Source organism: Heptranchias perlo, chromosome 30 (assembly GCF_035084215.1).
Source record: "Heptranchias perlo isolate sHepPer1 chromosome 30, sHepPer1.hap1, whole genome shotgun sequence".
Taxonomy (NCBI): Eukaryota; Metazoa; Chordata; class Chondrichthyes; order Hexanchiformes; family Hexanchidae; genus Heptranchias; species Heptranchias perlo.
The window spans coordinates 25,084,269-25,107,247 of record NC_090354.1 but is presented as its reverse complement, the minus strand read 5'-3'; the positions used below and the strand labels follow the sequence as shown (position 1 = coordinate 25,107,247).

At 45.0% G+C, this 22,979-nt stretch overlaps 1 protein-coding gene across 2 annotated transcripts in view; it reads right to left on the bottom strand.

Annotated features, from left to right (window-relative positions):
* Positions 1–808: 808 nt before the first annotated feature.
* The window catches only part of tmem98 (transmembrane protein 98), a 44,662-nt gene continuing 22,491 nt past the window's right edge, over positions 809–22,979 (bottom strand). For both annotated transcript variants that reach the window (XM_067969072.1, XM_067969071.1), the window contains exons 2-7: positions 20,023–20,240; positions 17,256–17,387; positions 16,632–16,665; positions 15,459–15,574; positions 14,184–14,243; positions 809–10,698 (exon numbers count right to left, since the gene is read on the bottom strand). In XM_067969072.1, the coding sequence (XP_067825173.1) occupies positions 10,491–10,698; positions 14,184–14,243; positions 15,459–15,574; positions 16,632–16,665; positions 17,256–17,387; positions 20,023–20,153 (681 nt within the window). In that variant the 5' untranslated portion in view covers positions 20,154–20,240 and the 3' untranslated portion in view covers positions 809–10,490. The remainder of the gene's footprint in view (positions 10,699–14,183; positions 14,244–15,458; positions 15,575–16,631; positions 16,666–17,255; positions 17,388–20,022; positions 20,241–22,979) is intronic.

The window sequence follows — 22,979 nt, the reverse complement described above, 5'->3', positions numbered from 1 at the left end:
GAACAGGCAGTCCTGGAAACATGATGGGGAGAGGCTGATAAGAGAGAGAAAATTACAAAAAAGAGGTTTGTTGATGAATGTTTACTACATTGGCCAACCAATAACCGTAAATGCAGCCAAAGGATAAGGGGATCGGTGTTTCTGAGGACAAAGCCAGAGTTACTAGAATCCATCTTCGAAATGCTAAAACTAAGCCCAGGTCTGATATCGGAACTGGGCAATGTTATTTCTGTGGAGTGTGTCCACTTGGTCTGAATGCCATAAAATATATTAAATAGATGTCAAAATGAAATGTGGGCATGCTTCCCTGAGAGCTCTATGGGTATTGTATGTAGTGGTGTGGCACTCGGGTATACAAACTGCTGAGTTAGCAGCTCTCAGCTAATGCAGCATGTTAGAATTGGTCTCTATTCCCCTGGGCCAAGGAAGGGGGTAAGATCAGCCAGTGACCCTTTGCTGGAAAGTATGTATGTGGAAAGGTCGGCCTACGGTGCAATGCCCTCTACAGACTAAAATTGAACACCTGTCAACACGGACTGTCTGGGCTCATACCTGACAAGAAAATGACACCATAAATTGGCCATACACACCATAAGCTCTAATAGTCTGGAACTGTTCCCAGACAGAATTAGTACCTCAGGAGAGGACGGGAGCAAAATTATTGTTGTGCAATAATACCATTTTGGGTGTGAAGTTTACTCGTTTCTAGAGAAAAGCCTATTTGATTTCTTGCTACATAACTTTGCTTTACCAGTCAAATTTTGACTACGGCAAAACATATTCCACAGAGAAACCCTCTCACATAGGATCTGGTTCTATAAACTATTTTATTAATCTGTTCAAACCGAGTTTGTTATAAGGCACAATCAGTAATACAAAGTAACTTTGAACAAAAAAGCAACATTTAATATAAGATGCAGTGTACTATGTTATATATACCATGAGCAGGGGTGGAAATTTACAGTAACCCCAGGCTATAAAACATCTGTAAGAGTACTAAAGTTCAAAAGTTTGAAGTTTGGTTTCCTTCTTGTTTTTCCCATGTGGAGATCTTGACCCTGAACAGCCACTGTGCTGAGGTCTTTAAAATGGTGGGATCTTTGAGGTATTTAAAATGGTATTTAATTTGTTACTGGCCGCCATGGAAAGCAAGAACTCTGAATCTGTCCATATCATGAGACTTGTGTTACAAACATTTGTTTGGTTATCACATCAAAAGATGTCGTTTGCCCACTGCCAATTTAGAAGAATATTCAAATTTCTAACCTTGCCGCAAGTGCTTTAAATATAGTATAGCTCAAAGATGAAGCCTGCCATAAATTCTTTATTAATTATTATACGAGGGACTTTCACACCCTGTAGGGTCAGGCAAAGCAATGAATCTCATAATTGCTCAGGACTGAGTATAAAGGATCAGGAGACCCAATAACTGTCAATTTAGCGTCTCTTAAGAATTTTGAAAATTAGATCAGGCAATATTTTTATTTCCTTATCCATATTGCTTTACTGTATTGCTTTTTATGGTGTTGAGTGATATTGGAAACTGAAAAAAATGCATACCTTCAGAAACTGTGACTAAAACATTTACTGATCTTTCAGCATGTAATCGCAATGTAATTATTCATTCCATCGTACAAAATGCTTGATCAGCTTTCAGCAGTGAGAATTTGTGATTAACTAAAGTGACTAATCTGACATTAGCTTTTAATTTGAGTAGCTTTTAGGAATGTGATTATTAGGGATGACTGGTCATGTGAACTCTGAACCCAGCTGACATAATTGTCCATTCACTAAATGTACTGTATTTACCCCATCCTTTATTTTTTAATTCAGAATTATATATGAGTTCACATGTTGGTCATTTGTTGTACATTTTGTTTATGTGACACACTCAGAAAACCATTACCGTGATATCAAGTTGCCACATCAAACCACTGTGGAATCAAAGTAAGTTGAGTTCCCATTGGCCTGGCCTGGGAGTGCTCATCTCGGGGCCTATTCCACTTACCCAAGGCCAGAGAAATTAGGTGCAAGAGCGTTTACTTGTAATTACTAATAATTACTCTGCAAGACTCCATTTACAGAGCAAACACTGATATAATTACCTGCTGACATTGTTGTATATACTTGCGTTACATGCTTTAGGATCAACAACAGCTCGTATTTATGTAGTATCTTTAATGTAAAGAACATGCGCATGAGAAAAACAGATGCCAAGCAGAAAAGGGAGAGATTACGAGGGATGACCAAAGGTTTATTTGAAGAGATAGGGGTTTTAAGGAGGTTCTTTCTTTGAGAGCGGTTGGAGAGGCGGAGAGGTTTGGGGAGGGAATTCCACAAAGTAGGTCCCTGGTGGCTGAAAGCATTGCTGCCAATGGACAACGAGGAGGGAGGATGCACAAAGGGTCACAGATGGAAGAATGGAGTGTTGGAGGTATAGGGCTGGAAGAGATTGCAGAAATGAGAAGGGCAATGCCATGGAGTTCAGTGAAGACAGGGGTGATAAGTGGGGCAGAGTTTTGCCCAAGTTAAAATTTATGGAGGGTGGAGGGAGGCCAGCGAAGAGAGCGTTGGAGTCGTTGATTCTGGAGGTGAAGGAGGCATGAGGGTGGAGGGAAGTTTAACAGGCGTGAATGGGGCTACCTTGGCTTGCTTAGGAGTGCGATTGGGCTGAATCACCCTTTAAAAGCATGGCTGTGAAAAATACCTCTGCTCTAGATTTTGTTTTCCACGTGTCTGGTACTGCCTTGGGTGGTGAAGAGGAGGAAACTGTAGTCCAGTGGGGAAGTAGGCCGTTTTTTGTCAGTTAGTGATGCATCAGCCTGGTTCTTGGTAGTTCAGTGGAGAGAGGTATAGTAACCTCTCTGGTAGCACTGTTTAGTAATACACAAGTCAAAGTGCCAGCAATCCCTGACATAAGTGAAACAGCCCAATAACCTTAGAATGCAGTTACTCCGACACTTAAAACTGTTGTATGCTTGACATGTAAACTGCAGCCTCCAAATCTGCCTTCAGAGGATGTGAAGAGCAGACCACCCAAAGCCATAGATTAACCTGGATACTCGTCCATAGCAAATGGACTTTAAGACCCATGGACATTCCCCTTCCATTCAGCAGGAAAGTCGACTCTTGTAAACAACAACTTGCATTTATGTAGCGCCTTTAACATAGTAAAACATCCCAAGGCGCTTCATAGGAGCGTAATAAGACAAAAATTGACACCGAGCCAAAGATGGAGACATTAGGACAGTTGACCGGTCAAAGAGGTAGGTTTTAAGCAGAGTCTTAAAGGAGGAGAGAGAGGTGGAGAAGCAAAGAGGTTTTAAGAGGAAATTCCACAGTTTAGGGCCCAGGCAGCTGAAGACATGGCCACCAATGGTGGGGCGAAGGAACTGGGGGATGCGCAAGAGGCCTTGGTTGGAGGAACGTAGCGTTCTCGGAGAGTTGTAGGGTTGGAGGTGGTTAAAGAGTTAGGGAGGGGCGAGGCCATGAAGGGATTTGATAAAATCTGAGTTTTATTTTTACAGGAGCTGATCCTATGGAGTGAAACATTTGCGTATTTAATACTGTGTTGTTCTTCGCTATTGAATGGAACATTAAGGGCCTAAAACAAAGCTGTGTGAATATTAGTGCCGCAACATTTAACACAGTGGTATGAAATTCCTTTGTTCACTATTTAACGGAGCAGTTTAAAATAAAATGGGTTAACACCTCAGATGAAGTAGTGAACCAAAGAATTTTACAAGAAGACATTGAACATTCATTCACTGATGTTCACACAATTCAATCAAGATTTAGGAGCTAAATCTGTATCTAGGTCAGCCACCGTCTGTTTCACAGACCCCTGGGCAGGGTGTGGGGAGGAATGAGGAAGGAGCCAGGGACAGAAGGGAAAATGAGCTTTGAGAATTCAAAACTGAAATTAAGACAAGAGGGTTGCTAAAATGCTCAGGAAAAACACCAGAGAATCAGGAGAGAGGCAAAAACAGGCACAAGTATAAAAATTAATGCAAGTTGATTTATATTTCATACAGGTTGTTCTCCTCGACTTGAGTTTTTAAACAATTATTAGTCTCCCTCTTTCCTTGTTTGTGGTGACTGCCATCAGTAGAAGTCCTACATGTGTATTATATTGTCTATAATTTTGTTTGAATTGGACATTATTATATTTAATGATTAGAAGGTATTTAAAGTTGTCATCCAAAGCCCATTGCCAATTGTGCCTCTCTCAAACTTCTCCCAGAGTTTCTTGCCATAAGACTTAACCTGAAAGCTGAGCTGATCCACAAAGCACAGCCGACAGCTCCACACCTTTTAACCCCAAATACTCCTGCTTTTCCTAGGACTTTCCCGTTTCATAGGAAAAATATCCTGTTTCCATGACTCCAAATGCAACAGGGCAATACTGTACATGAAAACCAAATCCAGCACTGGTGGTCATGGGATTAAAAGATCAGTCATGTTCCTTTGAGTGAAATGCCGTCAGTGTGCACAGAAAGGGGGACCACTTAATCCTCACCCTGCTGAATAAACGTGAATTTCATGCACAGCATAACAAAGGTAATGGGTGCTTTTAGGGTTAAAAAAACTCTTAGAAAATGCAAAAGGATGGACATTGTTTGGAGTGTCTTCTGTGATCAGAGTTGTTACATTTATAGAGGTTTCTCTGTATTTAGTAACGCTAGTGCAATAAAGAAACTATATGCTTTAGAGAATAAAAGTTGTAAACACTGTTTGAATACATTTGCCGCAAGCATCAGACATTAAACCAGCCTCACTACAGCAAAGCAGAGGTTTAACGCTAAAGAGACATCAGTACAGACTAAATAACAAGATGTGTTTCTCTGCGATTGCCTAAACTTTCTACATACACACTATATGCTCAGATACTAATGCCACTCACCAAGCCTCTCCTATTGCCCCAGTGGGTATCGAATTATTTTCAGAATTAGACTAGGTTCATTGTGCTTCAATAAATGTTGCCATTTGCTGAGAGAATTCTGCATTTGATTTTTTTTTATTAGTCATTCTCAGGAATTAAAGTGTCGCTGGCAAGGACAACATTTACAGCCCATCCCTAGTTGCCCTGCAAAGGCAGTGGGCCTTCTTCTTGAACCGCTGGTAGCGGTTTGATATAACTGAGTGGCTAAGAGGGCAGTGAAGAATCAACCATGTTGGTGTGGGACTGGAGTCATATAGGCCAGACCGAGGAAAGATGGTAGGTTTCCTTCTGAAAAGGACATCAGTGAACTAGTTGGGTTTTTAACGACAATCCGACAGCTTCGTTGTCACTTTTACTGATGCCAGATTTTTATTTCCAAATTTTTCTAAAAACTGAATTCAAAATTCTCAAACGGCCATGGTGGGATTTGAACTCACGTTCTCTGGATTTCTAGTCCAGTATCATATCCACTATGCTACCAAAATGTTCTGCTTTAAATAACTCACATTTAGGGCCCGATATTAGGAGGGCGGCAGTTTCGCAGCGGAGGGTCGACTGGGCGCGTGGGTAACACGCCCAGTGAAATCGGGGTGCTCCGCATGGAATTGCAGGCTAATTGGATCCACTTACCTTTGCTTCCGGGTTTCGCGCTGGAAAGCTGCGCAGCGGGCGGACTGCGCATGCGCAGCATAGACTGTCAGCTGGAGGAGCCCTATTTAAAGGGGCAGTCCTCCACTGACTGATGCTGCAGGAAATAGGAAAAATTACAGCATGGAGCAGCCCAGCGGAAAGGCTGCTCCCAGGTTTAATGATGCCTCACTCCAGGTATCATTAGATGGGGTGAGGAGGAGGGGGAGGACAGAGATCTTCCCCCCGGCGGACGGGAGGAAGCGGCCTGCCTCTGCCACCACGGAGGCCTGGCTCGAGGTGGCAGAGGAGGTCACCTGCACCACCAACATGTCGCGCACCTGCATACAGTGCAGGAGGCGCTTCAATGACCTAAGTAGGTCAGCCGAAGTGAGTACACTTAATCATTCCCCTACACTCCGTCTGCCACATCATCGCCCCCACCCCACATCTCCTTCTGCACTGCCAACACTACTCTATCACATCACCCCTCACACCCACTCAAAGCTCATCCTCATCTTACCTGCACTTACTCACCTCGCCAGTACTCATCCCACCACTACCACTCAACCCAATCCTCATACAATCTCATGGCTCCATCTCATACTCACCCTCTCATGCATCTCTTTCACAGTCAGCCTCACCCAACCTGCCATTACCTGTGCTGCAGCCACAGGGCATGCATCACATATGTGCAGTAGGAAGCGCAAGGCAAACGTGTCGTGAGCATGAAGGGGATGCACAAGGATGTTTGAGGGTTTGTCATGGTGTTTACCTATATTTAATTTCTGATCAACTCACATTACATATTGTATTGTCACCATGTCTTTGCGAATCTTGTCTGGTTTGTGCAATAATGCCCTTTCCTGAGGATCACTATGAAGACCCACAACTGATGACACCCATTGTGTCACTGCAGAGTGGGTGTAGGTGTATTTGCAGGGCTCTTTTGTGCAGACGACTGAGAGACGTCGGCGATGTCCCCGGTGGCACCCTGGAAGGATGCGGAGGAGAAGTTGTTGAGGGCAGTGGTGACTTTGACAGCGACAGGTAAGAAGATGGTGCTCGGGCCAACCGGGAGCAGCTCGGCATGAAGGAGGCTGCAGATGTCCACGACTACATGTCGAGTGACTCTGAGCCTCCGTGTGCACTGCTGCTTAGAGAGGTCCAGGAAGCTGAGCCTCAGTCTGTAGACCCTGTGGTGAGGGTAGTGCCCTCTGCGACGCATCTCTCTCTGCCGTTGCCCTCCCTTCTGTTGTGCAGGTGGATGTGTCACAGCACTGTGTTGTGGAGCTCCATGTGTCAGAGGTGGACGGCATGGCTGGCGAGGCTGGTGATGCTGTTCGTCCTCCGAGGAGGTCATGACTGCAGCTACGGCGGCCCCCATCCGGAAGATGTACATTTGCGGGGGGTCCGCAAGGTGGGTACATGTCTCTGGACCCCGGGGTAAGTGTGCAGGTTGGTGCATTTTATTGTTAGGAGGAGGGTGGTGGAGGCCAAACTTTGTCCAAAGTGACAGAGTGGCCTCCTGCAATGAGTGAGGGTCTCCCCGCCTCCCCACCCAACCATCAAATGGACCTTTGCAGCTGCCACAGGCTGATGGCTGCAACACGTCCATTTGAACTGGGAGTGTTTCCCCCAGTATGGGAAAAAGTCCCTGTTGTTTGCAAAATCTCACCCCTCCTAAAATGTTATGTTAATCAGGTCTCTAAACGACCTGAAATACCTCAATGAGTACTTTAAGTGGCACCCCGCCGGCGTCCCACATGCGGGGGCTGCGCGCGCATGTCAGCGCGTCACTGGGGAACCTGGAAGTGGGCGGGTTGGAGCCGGGCTCCAGACCCGCTCCGGGAATCCCCGATTTTCAGCCCCCCCCCGCCACGAACGCACCCGCTCGGGGGTGCGAAAATCGAGCCCAATTTTGCACCAGAAATGATAAATCCTCTTTCTAGTTCAGATGCTGACCGACCTGCTGTGCATGTCCAATATTCTCGCTTTTCCTTTTACCTTCTGTTCATGAATATTCCAGGGCTCTTGTCCACCGTTGTGTGTTTCCATGGGGCATTGTCATAGTGGTAGAGGATTTAACCTGCTCCCCTGTGCCGGGGTGTCCAGGCATTTTTGCCTTTGGTGGGCGATTTCCTCTGGTGGTGGATATCAAGAACAAAAGCATAATCTTAAAATTAGAGCTGGGCCATTCAGATAGCAAAATCAGGAAGTGCTTTTTTCACACAAAGGGTCGTAGAAATCTGGAACTCTCTCCCCCAAACGGACATGGATGCTGGGCCAATTGGAGCTTTCAAGACAGACATCGATAGATTTTTGTTAGGTAAGGGTATCAAGGGATATGGGTCAAAGGCAAGTAAATGGAGTCGAGGTGCAGATCAGCCATGATCTAATTGAATGTAGGAGCAGGCATGCAGGGTTGAATGGCCTACTCCTGTTCCTAATGTTCCTATGAAGATGGTATATAAAGTTTAATCTCAGACCCCATTTAATTTGCTTCCGTTTCAAGTTGCTGATACTAACACTCAAGAAGCTCGACACTATCCAGGACAAAGCGGTCCACTTGATCGACAGCCCAGCCACTGGCTTAAACGTCCACTCCCTCCACCACCGGCGCATTGTGACTGCAGGGTGTCCTATCTACAGGATGCATTGCAGCAACTCGCCAAGGCTTCTTTGGCAGCACCTCCCCAAGCCCGCAACCACCACCTAGAAAGACAAGGGAAGCAGGTGCATGGGAACACCATCACCTCCAAGTTCCCCTCCAAGTCACACGCCATCCTGACTTGGATACATAGCGGCCGTTCCTTCATCATCGCTGGGTCAAAATCCTGGAACTCCCCAACAGCACGGTGGGAGACCCTCCACCACACGGACTGCAGCGGTTCAAGAAGAAGGCCCAGCACCACCTTCTCAAGGGCATCTAGGGATGGGCAATAATTGCCGGCCTTGCCAGTGACGCCCACGTCCTGAAGTATGAATTTTTAAAAAAGATCTTGGTGTTCTGATTTGAGATTTATCCACCAATGAAGCAACAGTGCTAAAAAACCATTCTTTCCAAAGCCACTGGCCCACAACATTCAAACTACAAATATAAAATGGAAGTGCAAAAAGGGCTGAGTTGCCTGAGCTTCGATGATCACATTGCCATGGCTTGGGGACTGCATGTGATCCAGTTTGGACACAGCGGCCCCCTGCCATGACAAATTTATTGTTTCTAATTGTAGTTTAAATAAAAGAATAAAGACACAAACGGGATGTCAAAACCTTGGTACTGGAGTAGGTGCAGTGACTGGGGCCGTGCAGATGTGCTGCAGTGTTCAGGGTGGCAGCTCCGCAGTGTAAGGGCTGCTCCCGTCTATTTCAGGCACCAACGCTCTGACGCATGCCCAAGGGTGATTCTGTCCCTTTAAGAGTTCATTCAGCAAATGTAGAGGAGCAGGAGAAATTCTGTTGGGAAAGGATGTCACAAGATCAGGAAGAAGGCATAAGCTCCATTCTGAACACTGTAACAATGGGAACAAGAGGCAACAAGTCGCAGTAAGTCTATCAGCAGTTAGAATGATTAGCATACACAGATGTACTCACTAGGCCTGCCTTAATAGCCCAAATCGCAATCTGACTACTTTAAGTACCACTGGTGTTTGCACAGTCCAGGCGGTCGTCTATATTACCAGGATCTTCCAAATGAGAAAGGTAAAAGCTTTCACACTCATGGCTCCCACGCTCACTTTTTAAATAAACGAGAGCCTGCTTACAATTCAACAACGGTACAATCAAGGCCACATTCTTGATTAGCCATCACTTTGGATCAAACATTCCGGCCTCTTTCTCACAACATAATAAGGGTAATTGTGCAATACGAAGCTATGGACATGGAGTGTCGGTTCCCGGGAATGCAGATCGGAGATTTGCTTGGTGGGAGCACGGATTGGAGCAGTGGGTCTAATTTGAAGTGCCCTCAATTGTTCCCGGTGAGCCCCGCCCCGCACAATTCACCCTGACGACCTAATTGGGTTGAAATCACACCATGTGATATTAGTGACAAACCTGCTCTCAAGAAATCCTTTTCTCTGATATCTTAAAGCCATCAACCTGTTTAAAATAAAACAGATCGACACCTATGGTAAAATAGCAAAGGTATCTCATTTGAGCGTGCTCATTGATAACATTCTGTAGCACAATTTCAACATAAACAACTTTTCATACAATTCTTATATTGCTAATAGTTGTGCTTTAAAAAATTTCCAATATCACTAAAATCCTTAACAGACTTAGAAGTAACCTAGAAACATCTGATGGCAGAAAGTAAACGCTACATCAAGTCTATTTTCACTATCATGGAGAAAAACAAATAGTTAATAATTAATCTTGTTTAAAGTCAACTTTTCTCTGGCAGATGAGAATTGATCTCAGTCACACCCAATGCGTGTTAAAATCTAAGGACACCCACTTTCTCTTTCCAGTGACTTATTTGTTTCCTTAGGTTTTTGACTAAAACTTTCAGGCACAGCAATTCAAGGAAACATCAAACCTGGGATTCGCTGGAGAAACTTGGTTAATGAAACCTGCTGTAAACAAAGAGCTGGAAACAGTGAGGTAAAAAGCAGCAGACGGGGGCACGTGACTAGTTAATGTGTAACTACGCTGTCGTCAAAGACGCTCATAAGTGTTTACTGTAAACATCAGGTAAACAATCAAGCAGACTTTGGGACTATAATTGACATTAATATCTGATCTTTGTGTCCAAACTCATCTGAACAGTAAAGCCCAGTTTTCAATTAATTTCAAGGCACACTGTTCACAGATTGATTAAACTGTGCTACTGCTGTGGATAGAAAAGGTGTATGTTAAAACTGAGCTGTCCAAATTGGGAAAGTCTAGGCTCCCCCCCTGTTCCATCACCAGCCAGGGGCTAAATTGCAGACTGTTCCTGACAGAAGTTGTCACACCCCATGAGGTTCCTCTCAGGTTCACTCGCCAGAGCTGCCTCCCGCAGCACTGCCATGTGCTCCTCAGCTGAGGAGAGGGATTGGTCAATCCAGTCGAGGCTTCCAGTCATGTGGCACGCGTTCCTGGTAACCAATACAAGATGGCTGACGGAGAGCAGGAGGGCAGTGGTTCTGCAAGAAATGTAAGAGAAATATAATCACACATCAGAAAGGAAACTCTTTAGTGAAATATGAATGAAAATGAAGACTGCAATGATTATACATTCTAAGTTTGAACCTCTGCTCAATACACCAAAGCTGGGTTTACCATTAATGGTGGCTGAGGATAGCAAGGGGGAATGGATGACTGAGCCTCCTTGGTGTATGTTGGGCCTTTGAGGAGTGCTCCTTATTGATGTGGTTTCTGCAGTCTAATGCTGCTGTCTACATTTTAGAGATCTTTTTCCCGAAATTAAGGACCATGCAAATATTTTTATAAGGGAATCAAGGGATATAGGGATCAGGCAGGAAAGTGGAGTTGAGGTCGAAGATCAGCCATGATCTCGTTGAATGGCGGAGCAGGCTCGGGGGGCTGTATGGCCTCCTCCTGCTCCTATTTCTTGTTTTTCCTTTCTACACAGTCCAAGGGAAAGTATTTTTTTATCATCCTCTTTCTTACAATTTTTTTCCTCTTCTCCTCTCTTGAAGGCATCGACTCCTTGCTAGGGATCAGTTCCACAGGCACCTTGCCTAAGTGGCCATTTCTCATATGCGGATTGGCAGACTATTCCACCATGGGGAGCATGATTGCTGAGCCTGTTCTCACCAATCAGCACAGTCGCTGGATAGCAATTGAGCAGGATGTTTGTCCGATTTTCCATTCCCTAACCCAGGAACCCTGTGGCTATTTGTACCTCCTCTGTCACACCAGCTCAAATCAGCCAATTCAGCAAAGACTTGAGATCAAGTCTGGGATCTTCTGGTCTGTATAACTCTGCTACTTACTGCTCTCATTAGCTGGCCCATCAGAGGAGCCATCCTCAAATTTCACAAACCCAACAATTTTAATTCTGGAAAACACATTGGTTTCAGTCTCCTTTTTGACTCCATTTTGTGCCTTTACGGTTACTAGTGCATGATGTCACTTTCACAAATCATTAGCACATATTAGCATACATAAATTACCATATTTAGTACAGCAGCCTCACTACAGCAAAGCAGAGGTTTAATGCTAGGCAGGTTCTTACTGTCAGCTGCAACAGCCTTCTTTGTTCCAGTGGTGATGGAAGTCAGGAGCTGTGGTTTGGGTCGCAATGTAAAGATTTGGCAATGCCTTGATATTAAAATCCCTCCATGGCCTCGCCCCTCCCTGTCTCTGTAACCTCTTCCTGACCTACAACCCTCCGAGATCTCTGCACTCCTCCAATTCTGGCCTCTTGCGCATCCCCAATTTTCATTGCTGCTCCATTGGCAACCGTGTCTTCAGCTGCCTAGGCCCTAAGCTCTGGAATTCCCTCCCTAAACCTCTCTACCTCTCTCTCCCCTTTAAGACACTCCTTAAAACCTACCTCTTTGACCAAGCATTTGGTCAAACCCACGACCTCTACCACCTAGAAGGACAAGAGCAGCAGGCGCATGGGAACAACACCACCTGCACGTTCCCCTCCAAGTCACACACCATCCCGACTTGGAAATATATCGCCGTTCCTTCATTGTCGCTGGGTCAAAATCCTGGAACTCCCTTCCTAACAGCACTGTGGGAGAACCGTCACCACACGGACTGCAGCGGTTCAAGAAGGCGGCTCACCACCACCTTCTCGAGGGCAATTAGGGATGGGCAATAAATGCTGGCCTCGCCAGCGATGCCCACATCCCGTGAACGAATAAAAAAAAATGTGTAGGTATGTGGCTTGGTGTCAAATTTTGTTTGATAATGCTCCTGTGAAGCGTCTTGGGACGTTTTACTACATTAAAGGCGCTATATAAATGCAAGTTGTTGTTGTTTACAAGCAAAAGTGCGGACATGCAACCCTCACTTTTATTGGCGAGAATTATGAGGCTCTGGTTTCCAGCAGATCTTCCTCAGGATCGGCAACACTGTGTACAAAGATCGCGGGTCCCCCTTTCCCCCCAGGACCCCTTGGCACAATATAAAGGTGTCTTAAAGTGCATATAGTTTTCAGTTGACAGCGTGTTAGCAGTAGAATCAGATTTTAAGGGCTACAGATAACCTATCTTCCAATTTAGTTCTGTTGTTTTCTTCTGTATTTTTCCTTCCATGAGCATAAATACGAGCTGGAGATTTGTTCCAATGCCTCTGCCATTATAAAACAGACAGGATGTGCACCAATGGCTGGACTAATGCTACTTTTAATGGTCCATCAGGACATATGCAAAATAGGCATGGAGGAGCTACACCACTGACTCTCTCTCCCTCCCTTTGAGGCCTCTGCTTGGCACTTCCTGAGGTCGTTCATTTAAAAAGAGGAGCTCACCGTGCAGAGAATCAAGCTCCTTTACACTCAATGATATAGTTTGCTGGAAATCCGACAAGCTCTGTATCACTCTTTCAATACCATCAGATCCCAAATCCCTGTGTGTGTGGCTCACTCCTATAAACCCTGATGATTTAACACCATCTTTGAACCTTGATCATATAGGTCATTCTTAAGTACTGCAGACTATTTACCACCATCTGACCTTTAACCTGCAGTATGTTTATGGATCATTGCTAAATACTTGCTTCAGATTAATTTACACAATCTAATCCTCACAACCGGGGACAGCAATATCAGGAGTAATCGGTTCCTGTTCAGTGAAAAGGTCCTTGAAGTTGGATTTTATTGATTAGATTTCTTGTACAAATAATCGTCACATTTTCTGATTGTTATTTGTGTTCCTGTCTCTTCATCACAGTTTCCTTAGAATTAGTTTTACACCAAAGCATCTTGTGTAAAAATGTCACCGTCACCAACCAAAGCAATTGTCTTCACTCCACACAAACCTGTACCATCTCATCCAGTCCCCATACCAGCATCAACCCTGACTCCGTGCCACCACAATCCCCCACGTACCACATTACAAATTGCCCCCATGGTTGCACCACCCCTATCCCCATATCAGCATCATGCCCACCTCTGTGTCAGTGCCACACTCACTTCTATACTGTGCTACATCCTCCCTTTTATGTCAGCACCTCACCCTGCCTCCATGTCTAGTGAAGAACACTAGTTCCTGTCTTTTCTTCAGCAAGAGCAGCAAGCATTGAGTCTAATTTCTCCTTACAGTTGACCACACTTCTATCAAAAGGCCTGTTTTAATTGCGACGTCCCAACATTAAACAGTGCTTCGGACAAAAGCAACGTTCAACAACGTTCACCTGAGGAAGGGGGAAGCCTCCGAAAGCTTGTGAATTTAAAATAAAATTGCTGGACTATAACTTGGTGTTGTAAAATTGTTTACAATCGGAGAAAAGTGCCAGTGAGACGCAAGACTCCCACGCAGGTAAAGTCAGCTGATGTGCCAACTGTGCTGAAAACTGCGCTCCTATCCAAGTGCAGTTATTCCACCCATTCAACAAATTGCAGATTGAGAGGTATGTCGCTCATGTTTCATTATATAAAGTTCTAAAAAGCTGATATGTTAACATTTTAGAAGCAATAGAACCTGCTACAGACCTGGCATCCAGCAGCTTGGGGTCCAATGGAGGGTACATCGATCTCACAACATCATCCACCCTAACAGTGAACGGGAAAGAAAAGAAATGCGTTACTGAAAGCTCTACCAAGGCGGAGATAGGACTGGAGGAATTCTCTCCTTACAGAAAGCAGTGAATAAATGTAATCATGTTTAGATTACGTGGAGAAGTAAATAGAACGTTGGATTACAAAGCCAAATGATTGTGATTATCTTAAATTTGTGCCCTCTTGTTACCATCTCACCAATCAGTGGAAACAATCTCATAGCTCTTCATAATCTTGAAGATACCCCTTAATCTTCGCAGCTCCAGTGACAAAGTCCTCACTTCTCAACTCTCTTCACTATTGCAACCCCTCATCATTGGTAACATTCTAGTGATTCTACACTGTACCTTTTCTATCGCTGTTATATCCTTCTTATAATGAAGTGCCCAAAATTGTGCCCTTATTGGTAAATCATTAGTTGATGTAGGAAAAGAGCCCATGACTAGTCTCTAAACAAGATCAATTCCATTGAGATCGGCCTGATTGCCCACATCATCCTACCACATTTACTTGACTGAATTCCTATCAGGGTCCACAGTGCAGCCTGCAGTTCATTTTAGGTAAAGAACAAATTAGTTTAAAAATGATTTTGGGGCAAGTACTTATAAATCCTGGCTCTTTCCCTTACCTGAAATTTCCACTTTGAATTACAGATTCCAATGCACGGTCAAGATTTTCTAGACAAAAGTAGCTTTCGACCTAATGAATAGGCGTTACCCAAAAATAAAGTGAACTGAGATAAGTGCAAGACTACGGTGCTGTGAGGACAGGTGCAGACCTCAAGTCATCTTCTATAGAAAAATGAAGATGGAGACAGCAGGGAGACCTGTTTCAAGCGTTTACGATTGTGAAAGGAAGTGATAAGCTGGAAATTGAGAAGTTCTTTATGCTGAACCAGCGTGTTTCATGGTTTCCCGGGGGCCTGTGGTCTCAGGTTGGCTTGAAGACACAGCCGCTGGACTTTACTCTCGAGCCACTCGGGAGACGCAGGGAATGCTCCTCATCCCAGAAGTGAAAGGCCAGTATCTAACCCACTGCACCAACCCAATTTCTACCATATAATTTATTTCCTCACGGCAGTGGCCCTTTGAACCCATCACTGTGGGAAAATTTGCTCTGCTGTCTCATCCTATTTATTAATGACTACACATCGATAACAAAGTGCTTTGAGCTGTTCTGTTGTGCTATCCAGAGATAGGTTTTTCTCACCTTGGACTAATCCTCTTTGCCACCACGATTATGTCACTCAGCCTGGCTGGCGATTTAATCTTTGCCCCTGATCCCATCGTCATGGCAACCAGTTTCTCAGTCAGAGTATGACATATCTGTAAAACAAAGTGTAGATCTAAATGATCAGAAGGATCAACAACAGTGAAGATCACCCGTTCTTAAACCCTCAGAGCAAACACTCAAAAATTCCAGAACAAAATGTACCTCAGAGATCACATTTTGCTTTTCTAATTAAAAATGTTGGGTGTTTGTTACATCGTTCATCCAGTGTCAGGGTTTGCCAAATACACACATTCTCACCATCGGTTCCAGTATGATGCTCCTCAGTCCCATTGACTCTTCGGTTCCTCTGCAACATTATGACTTATATTCTTGGCATGAGAAAAGCCCTAATGAGTTCAGGTGCCAGCAGAGACTCGACAGGTGTAAACTCCAAATGATGAATGAAAATTATCTTTGGTCTGGATCATTTGCATGCAATCTCATTTTGTCAACTTTAACTAACTGTTAGCCGCACTCGATACAATTGCTTACAATGTAACGATTAGTTTCACAGTGCCCAACTTAACCTTTTGAAGTAATTTATCACAACTTTCCAATTCATCATCTCTCCTATTCTTGTAGCTGGCCTGCGATAAAATTATAAAGGGGTTCGATATTGAAGGCACAGAAACTATTTTCCTCTTGTGAGGGAATCCAGAATAAGAGGGCATAATCTTAAAATTAGAGATAGGTCATTTAGGAGGGACAATTGTAAACAATTTTACAACACCAAGTTATAGTCCAGCAATTTTATTTTAAATTCACAAGCTTTCGGAGGCTTCCTCCTTCCTCAGGTGAAGGGAAATCAGGAAGCATTTTTTTCACATAAAGGGTAGCAGAAATCTGGAAAACTCTTCCCCCAAAAGGCTGTGGATGCTGGGGGTCAATTGGAGCTTTCAAGACTGAGATAGATAGATTTTTGTTGGGTAAGGCTATCAAGGGATATGGAGCTATGGCAGGTAACTAGAGTTGAGGTACAGATCAGCCATGATCTAACTGAATGGTGGAACAGACACGAGAGGCTGAATGGCTCTACTCCTGTTCCTATGTTCCTAATATAAGCCTTGACTCTTCACTTTGGTTTCCAATAAAAGCTGGCACAATTCTTACCTTAAGAATCTCAATGCAGTGTGACACCAAACCCCTAGAAAAGAGAAGAGTCTATTTTAGTTACACACATTCACATATAGAACTCAATCAAATACTCACTGACATACACACGTGCATGTGTGCCCACACACACACACTCAACTAGCCAGAAGAACCACACTTTGCTACACTTTATAGAAGCACAAACAGAAAATGTTCTTCTTCACATCCAAAGCATTAACTTCTTCACAGATGCTGACTGACCTAGTCATTTTTTTTAAATGATGTTGGTTGAGGGATAAATATTGGCCGGGACACTGGGGAGAACTCCCCTGCTCTTCTTCAAAATAGTGCCATGGGATCTTTTATGTCCACCTGAGAGGGGAGACGGGGCCTCGGTTCAACGTCTCATCCAAAAGACAACACCTCCCGCAGTGCAACACTCCCTCAGTACTGCACTGAAGTACTGGCCAAGTCTTTGGTGGCCGCCCAAAAGCAGGTGACACACCATCGTTTGGATTTAGAAGGTCTCGGGCTAGTGGGGAATACAAAATATTCTCAGCTTATGAGAAAGATTAGCTCAGTGTTTGTTCAGACAGCGTTGGTAAATCAGCAATGATATAAATGTCCATGCTCTGTACATACGAGGCATCCTCTATCCAGTCTTCATTTTCCAGGATCGCCTCAATGTGAGGATTTGTGATAACAACATCATCCAGCTCCAGTTCTGAGGGCTCACTCTGTGTCTCCATTGCGCCAATCAGATCCACTGTAGGCCTGCGAGACAAAACAAACCATTAGGTAAATCACAAACTGGGAATAATATAAACTGGGGCAAAGCTAATGGTTACGGCAGTGAGTAGCTCAGTTAGACAGACCAAGTATCAATCCCCAGCCTGTGCTAAGGTAGTTGGTTTCAGCTGGGGTGGAAGTAGGATACTAAAATTGGCCTCAGTGTTCCTGGGTTAAGAAAGGGGAAATTGACACGGGTTCTGAGCCTTGGGCCGCTACCAATGATCCCTGGTGGAAGCGGGTGTGTGTGGATGTTAAGGAAGGGCAGGATAGGACTTGGCTGCAGTTGACTATCTCTCCAACACCTGGGGATAGAAATTAGTCTGGGCCCATTTTCAGGCTGTGCCCTAACCAAGAGGCCCGAGGATTGATGGAAATCGGTCCCCGGACTCATCAACGTACTGGAGGTGAGCGGCCGCCTCCACAGGCAGCTCGTCTGAGATAAGACTTCTATTTCGGCCCAGCTGCCTCACTAGCAACGACTGTCAGGCAACTCCTGAGATGAGAGTAAGAGCGGCCTGTATAACACGACTCACTTATGCTGTGGTTTAAAGAGTAGGATGGGCTCCTGGGTTTGTTCACAACAGATTATGTTATGCTACTATTGGCTAGGGTCATTTTTTCACTGGTGGGGACAGGTTTTTGAATTTTCTGCTGGTTAATTTTAATCAACAATACAGTGGCGACTTTTATTAAAATAATCGTGAACAGCAATGAGATGAACGTCCAGTGATTTTGGTGGAGGCAGGAGTGTTGACCAGTACACCTGGAGAACCACCTGCTCTTCTTTAGATAGAGCACAGGCAGATGGAATCTTAATTTAATGTCTCAGCTAAAGAACAGCACCTCTGACAATGCAGCACTCCCTCAGTGCTGCACTGGCGTGTCAGCCCGGATTAATCACCTCATGGCCTGGTGTGGGATTCAAACACACAACCCAGAGGCAGGAGGCTTACCAACTGAGCCAAACTGACATGTTGCAGGTTAAAGGCTATAACATGCAATATTAAGAAAAAATGGCCACTGTATATTGCCATTTGAAACTGCCAACCAGCATGAAATGCCAGAAAATCTGGTCAGGATGGGGGAAATAAACAGCGACTAGATATCCTAGCATTAATCCCGGTGGATTTATTGCCACAGAGCTGGACAATATATTAGCTCCTTTGTGGGGTTTGTATGTGATTCTCCCGCGACGGTATCAGAGCAGGATGTACCTGCGCTCCTTCCTTCTATACATCCAGCAGAGGGAGCCCGTTACCAAGTGCTGCAACACTGAGAATCTCCTGAAAGACACTCCCTTCATAAAGAGAGTTTTTAGCAAAAGCGATTTGTCCTGCAACAACCATTGGTGCAGTTTATAAAACCTGGTGCTAGCGCTTTAATGATCCGATTTCTCTTTTGTTTTTTTTGTAGCTAGATTCGTATTTTCAGAATTCCTAGTCCCGATTGAGAATTTTCATGTGAGTACTCTCCACCAATGAGCCAATTATAGAGTCTATTATTTGACTTAAGGGTCATGATTCATTGTTTATCTCAGATGAAAACCAAGGACTTTAAGCAAACAGAACTACCAATGCTTTACTAATATTTAACCCAGCTCGCTGACACTGAGCTGGGAGGTGTGTTCCAGACTATACATATCAGCTTGAGAAATCACAGCCTTTCCATACACAGGCACATTAAGTGATTCCTTTAAGACAGAGCCCGCACTTTAATAAACTTCAGTCTGTTTTTCAACTGCCAAGAAACATTTGGAGACATAAATTACATTTACAAAAATTAATGTTACATTTTGTAAATTTGTGGAAAAGGTATTATTTTAATTGTCCTGACCAATATTTATCCCTCAACCATATCACTAAAATCAGATTTATCTGGTCGTTATCACGTTGCTGTTTGTGGGAGCTTGCTGTGCACAAATTGGCTGCTGCGTTTCCTACATTACAACAGTGACTACACTTCAAGAAGTACTTTATTGGCTGTAAAGTGTTTTGGAACATCCTGAGGTCATGAAAGACGCTACATAAATGGAAGTCTTCCTTTTTCTTGTATAATTGAATGCTCAAACTCCATAAAGTGCAGTATAAATACATTGATGCTTTACTAGCTTTAATTGGGTATTGGGCTAGGTGCAGGTAAAGTGGAGTAGAATCAGGCCTATTAGCTCTCCTGCAGTTGGTAGGGGTCATAAACTGAAGGTTGTGATCTCCCAGGCTGCTGCTTTGTGCCTGCAAACTTCCACTTCCACTGTGGACAGTGAGAGGAAGTGAAAGGAAGAAAGAGTTTGCATTTATATAGTGCCTTTCACATTCTCAGGATATCCCAAATTGCTTCAAAGCCAATGAAGTTCTTTTAAATGTAGCGATTTGGTGTAGGCAAATGTGGCAGCTAATTTCCATATACTTTGGAGCTAGGACTATCCCAGTATCATTACAGTAGTGAAAGCACTGTATTGAACCTATGAAATCTCCTTTGGACTGACAGATCCCTCCTGTGAACTAATATGTTCTCTTAGTACTTACAATGTCATTTACAGCAGAGCAAATATTAAAACTGAATTAAAATAAAGTGAACCAATTATAAAATGGACTAGGCCTCAGGCCTGGTTAGCACTTACTTCGAGTCGAACTGGTGCAATAGGTTGTTGGGCTGACAATAGCGATGTCTGCAGACAACCACAAGAGCCACAAAGGAGGCCAGAAAAATTGTTGCAAGGACCCCAATTGCTACTATAACCACGGTCTCCATGGCAATAACACTGGAAAAATGTTTTCAGTTGGATGAGCCACTGTCTTTGTATCGTTGTCCTCTCACTTTGCTATGGCTTCATCTTATCTGAAATCCAAATAAGAAAGATTTACTTCAATATCGAGTACCTCATGGACAAGAAAAAGAAAGATATGCGTTCATTTATATAATGCCATCAAAGCATTTCAAATCATGTCACACACTGAATTTTCTTTGTGAGTGTAGTGACTGTTGATATGCAGTCAATTGTGACAGCCATTCTGTGCCAGTAATCTCCCATAAACAGCCATGAGATGAATAATTAACCTGTTTTTTTTAGTGCCGTTGATTGAGGGGGGAATCTTGGCCAGGACACCGGGAGAACTCTCTGCTCCAATGTAAAGGGCCCTGCAGCAGGAGAGACTCCACTAAATAAACAACAGGAACCAATGGACCAATAATTGATTGAGTGATAACAACGCAATAAGTCTAAAGGAGGGGTGAGTTATATTTAGGTTGGATTATTTTACGTATACTGATCTGCAATTATTTGCTTTTTCCAGTTATACAATGTATATTAGTATTTAAAACAGGTTGATAGTTTATGCAGGACATTAATTTCTGGTTGTGCATTTGGTGCTTCTGCATATTACTTGGGTGTTGTCCATCCCGAGCATTGAATGTGGAACAGACTCCTAACAGAATCAGTTAATTCTGAGTTGCTTAACTCCTTCAAAAGGGAGCTGGATAAGTACCTTGTTGGGAATGGGACTCAATACAGATAGACGTACAATAAAATCACAAGGGTACAAGATAAATATGGATGAGGAATCATAGAATCATAGAAAATTAATGGCACAGGAGGCCATTCGGCCCATCGTGTCCGCACCAGCCGAAAATGAGCCACCCAGCCTATTGTACAGACCAGTCACATTTGAAAGAGTGGGTTTGGTGCTGATTTAATGGAGGGAGTGCGGGAGGGAAGGGGGGACGCGGTGCTGGGGGAGGGAGCGAGAATTTGTCCCTTCTAAGCGCACTGTAAATGCTAAATCAGTGCAGCCAAGACAGACTCTCAAGACTTTACTATTTAGCAGATATTCCAACATAATTAGTAAATTTTCTCAATTATAGATTGAGGTAGATCTGCAGATCTTGACTTTTATGATTAGTGTAAAACGGGTGATAGCGAGTCGGCAGCCCATTTACATCTCTCCTCATTTTTATTTCCATTGAAGTCAGTTCCACAGGCACTGGCCCTCATGGGGGTACAGTTCCACAGGCACTGGCCCTCATGGGGGTACAGTTCCACAGGCACTGGCCCTCACGGGGGTACAGTTCCACAGGCACTGGCCCTCACGGGGGTACAGTTACACAGGCACTGGCCCTCACCGGGGTAAAGTTCCACTGGCACTGGCCCTCACGGGGGTACAGTTCCACAGGCACTGGCCCCCTTCCAGTACCTCACCCAAATGGGCATTCTTCATCTGAGTGTCGATAGTGAGCATCAGATTATTCTGTCATGGGGGGCCTCACAGCCAAGTCACATGGATCACTGGAGAAGTCGGGTTTTTAACCACGGGCATTCATCGTTCAGCTTCAAACCCTCAATAATTCGATCCTAGTAGGACTCAAAGATCATTTAACCTTAGACTATACATTTAGAAAAATTCACAGTCTCCCATTAAAGCATCTAGTTATCTCCTAAATGATTCCAAAGTTTTTTGTCTTCACTAACGTACTGGAAATTACTCCAAATAATGCAATGGGGGCAAGGGCAAGATTATTGTCTGGAGACCAGCAGGCGAGGGATGAATAGTGAGATGTGAGGGTGAAGAATGTGGTGTAAGGATGAAGAGTGAAATGTGGGAATGAAGAGTGAGATCTGAGGATGGATGGTGAGATGTGAAAATGAAGAATGAGATATTAAGACTGCGATGCAAGGGTGAGACGCGAGGGTGGGGCAGTGAGACGCGAGGGTGGGGAATGCGATGCAAGGGCGGGGAGTGCGATACGAGGGCGGGGAGTGCGACACGAGGGCGGGGAGTGTGATGCGAGGGCGGGGAGTGCGATGTGAGGGCGGGGAGTGAGACGCGAGGGCGGGGAGTGAGACACGAGGGCGGGGAGTGAGACGCGAGGGCGGGGAATGAGACACGAAGGTGGGGAGTGTGATGCGAGGGCGGGGAGTGAGACACGAAGGTGGGGAGTGTGATGCGATGGCGGGGAGTGAGACACGAAGGTGGGGAGTGTGATGCGAGGGCGGGGAGTGAGACACGAAGGTGGGGAGTGTGATGCGATGGCGGGGAGTGAGACGCGAGGGCGGGGAGTGAGACACGAGGGCGGGGAGTGAGACACGAAGGTGGGGAGTGTGATGCGAGGGCGGGGAGTGAGACACGAGGGCGGGGAGTGAGACACGAGGGCGGGGAGTGTGATGCGAGGGCGGGGAGTGTGATGCGATGGCGGGGAGTGAGACGCGAGGGCGGGGAGTGAGACGCGAGGGCGGGGAGTGAGACGCGAGGGCGGGGAGTGAGACGCGAGGGCGGGGAGTGTGATGCGAGGGCGGGGAGTGAGACACGAGGGCGGGGAGTGTGATGCGAGGGTGGGGAGTGAGATGCGAGGGTGGGGAGTGAGATGCGAGTGCGGGGAGTGAGACACGAGGGCGGGGAGTGAGATGCGAAGGTGAGGAGTGCGATGCGAGGGTGGGGAGTGCGATGTGAGGGTGAAGGGTACGATGTGAGGGTGAAGAGTGCGATGTGAGGGTGGGGAATGCGATGTGAGGGTGAAGAGTGCGATGTGAGGGTGAAGAGTGCGATGTGAGGGTGAAGAGTGCGATGTGAGGGTGGGGAATGC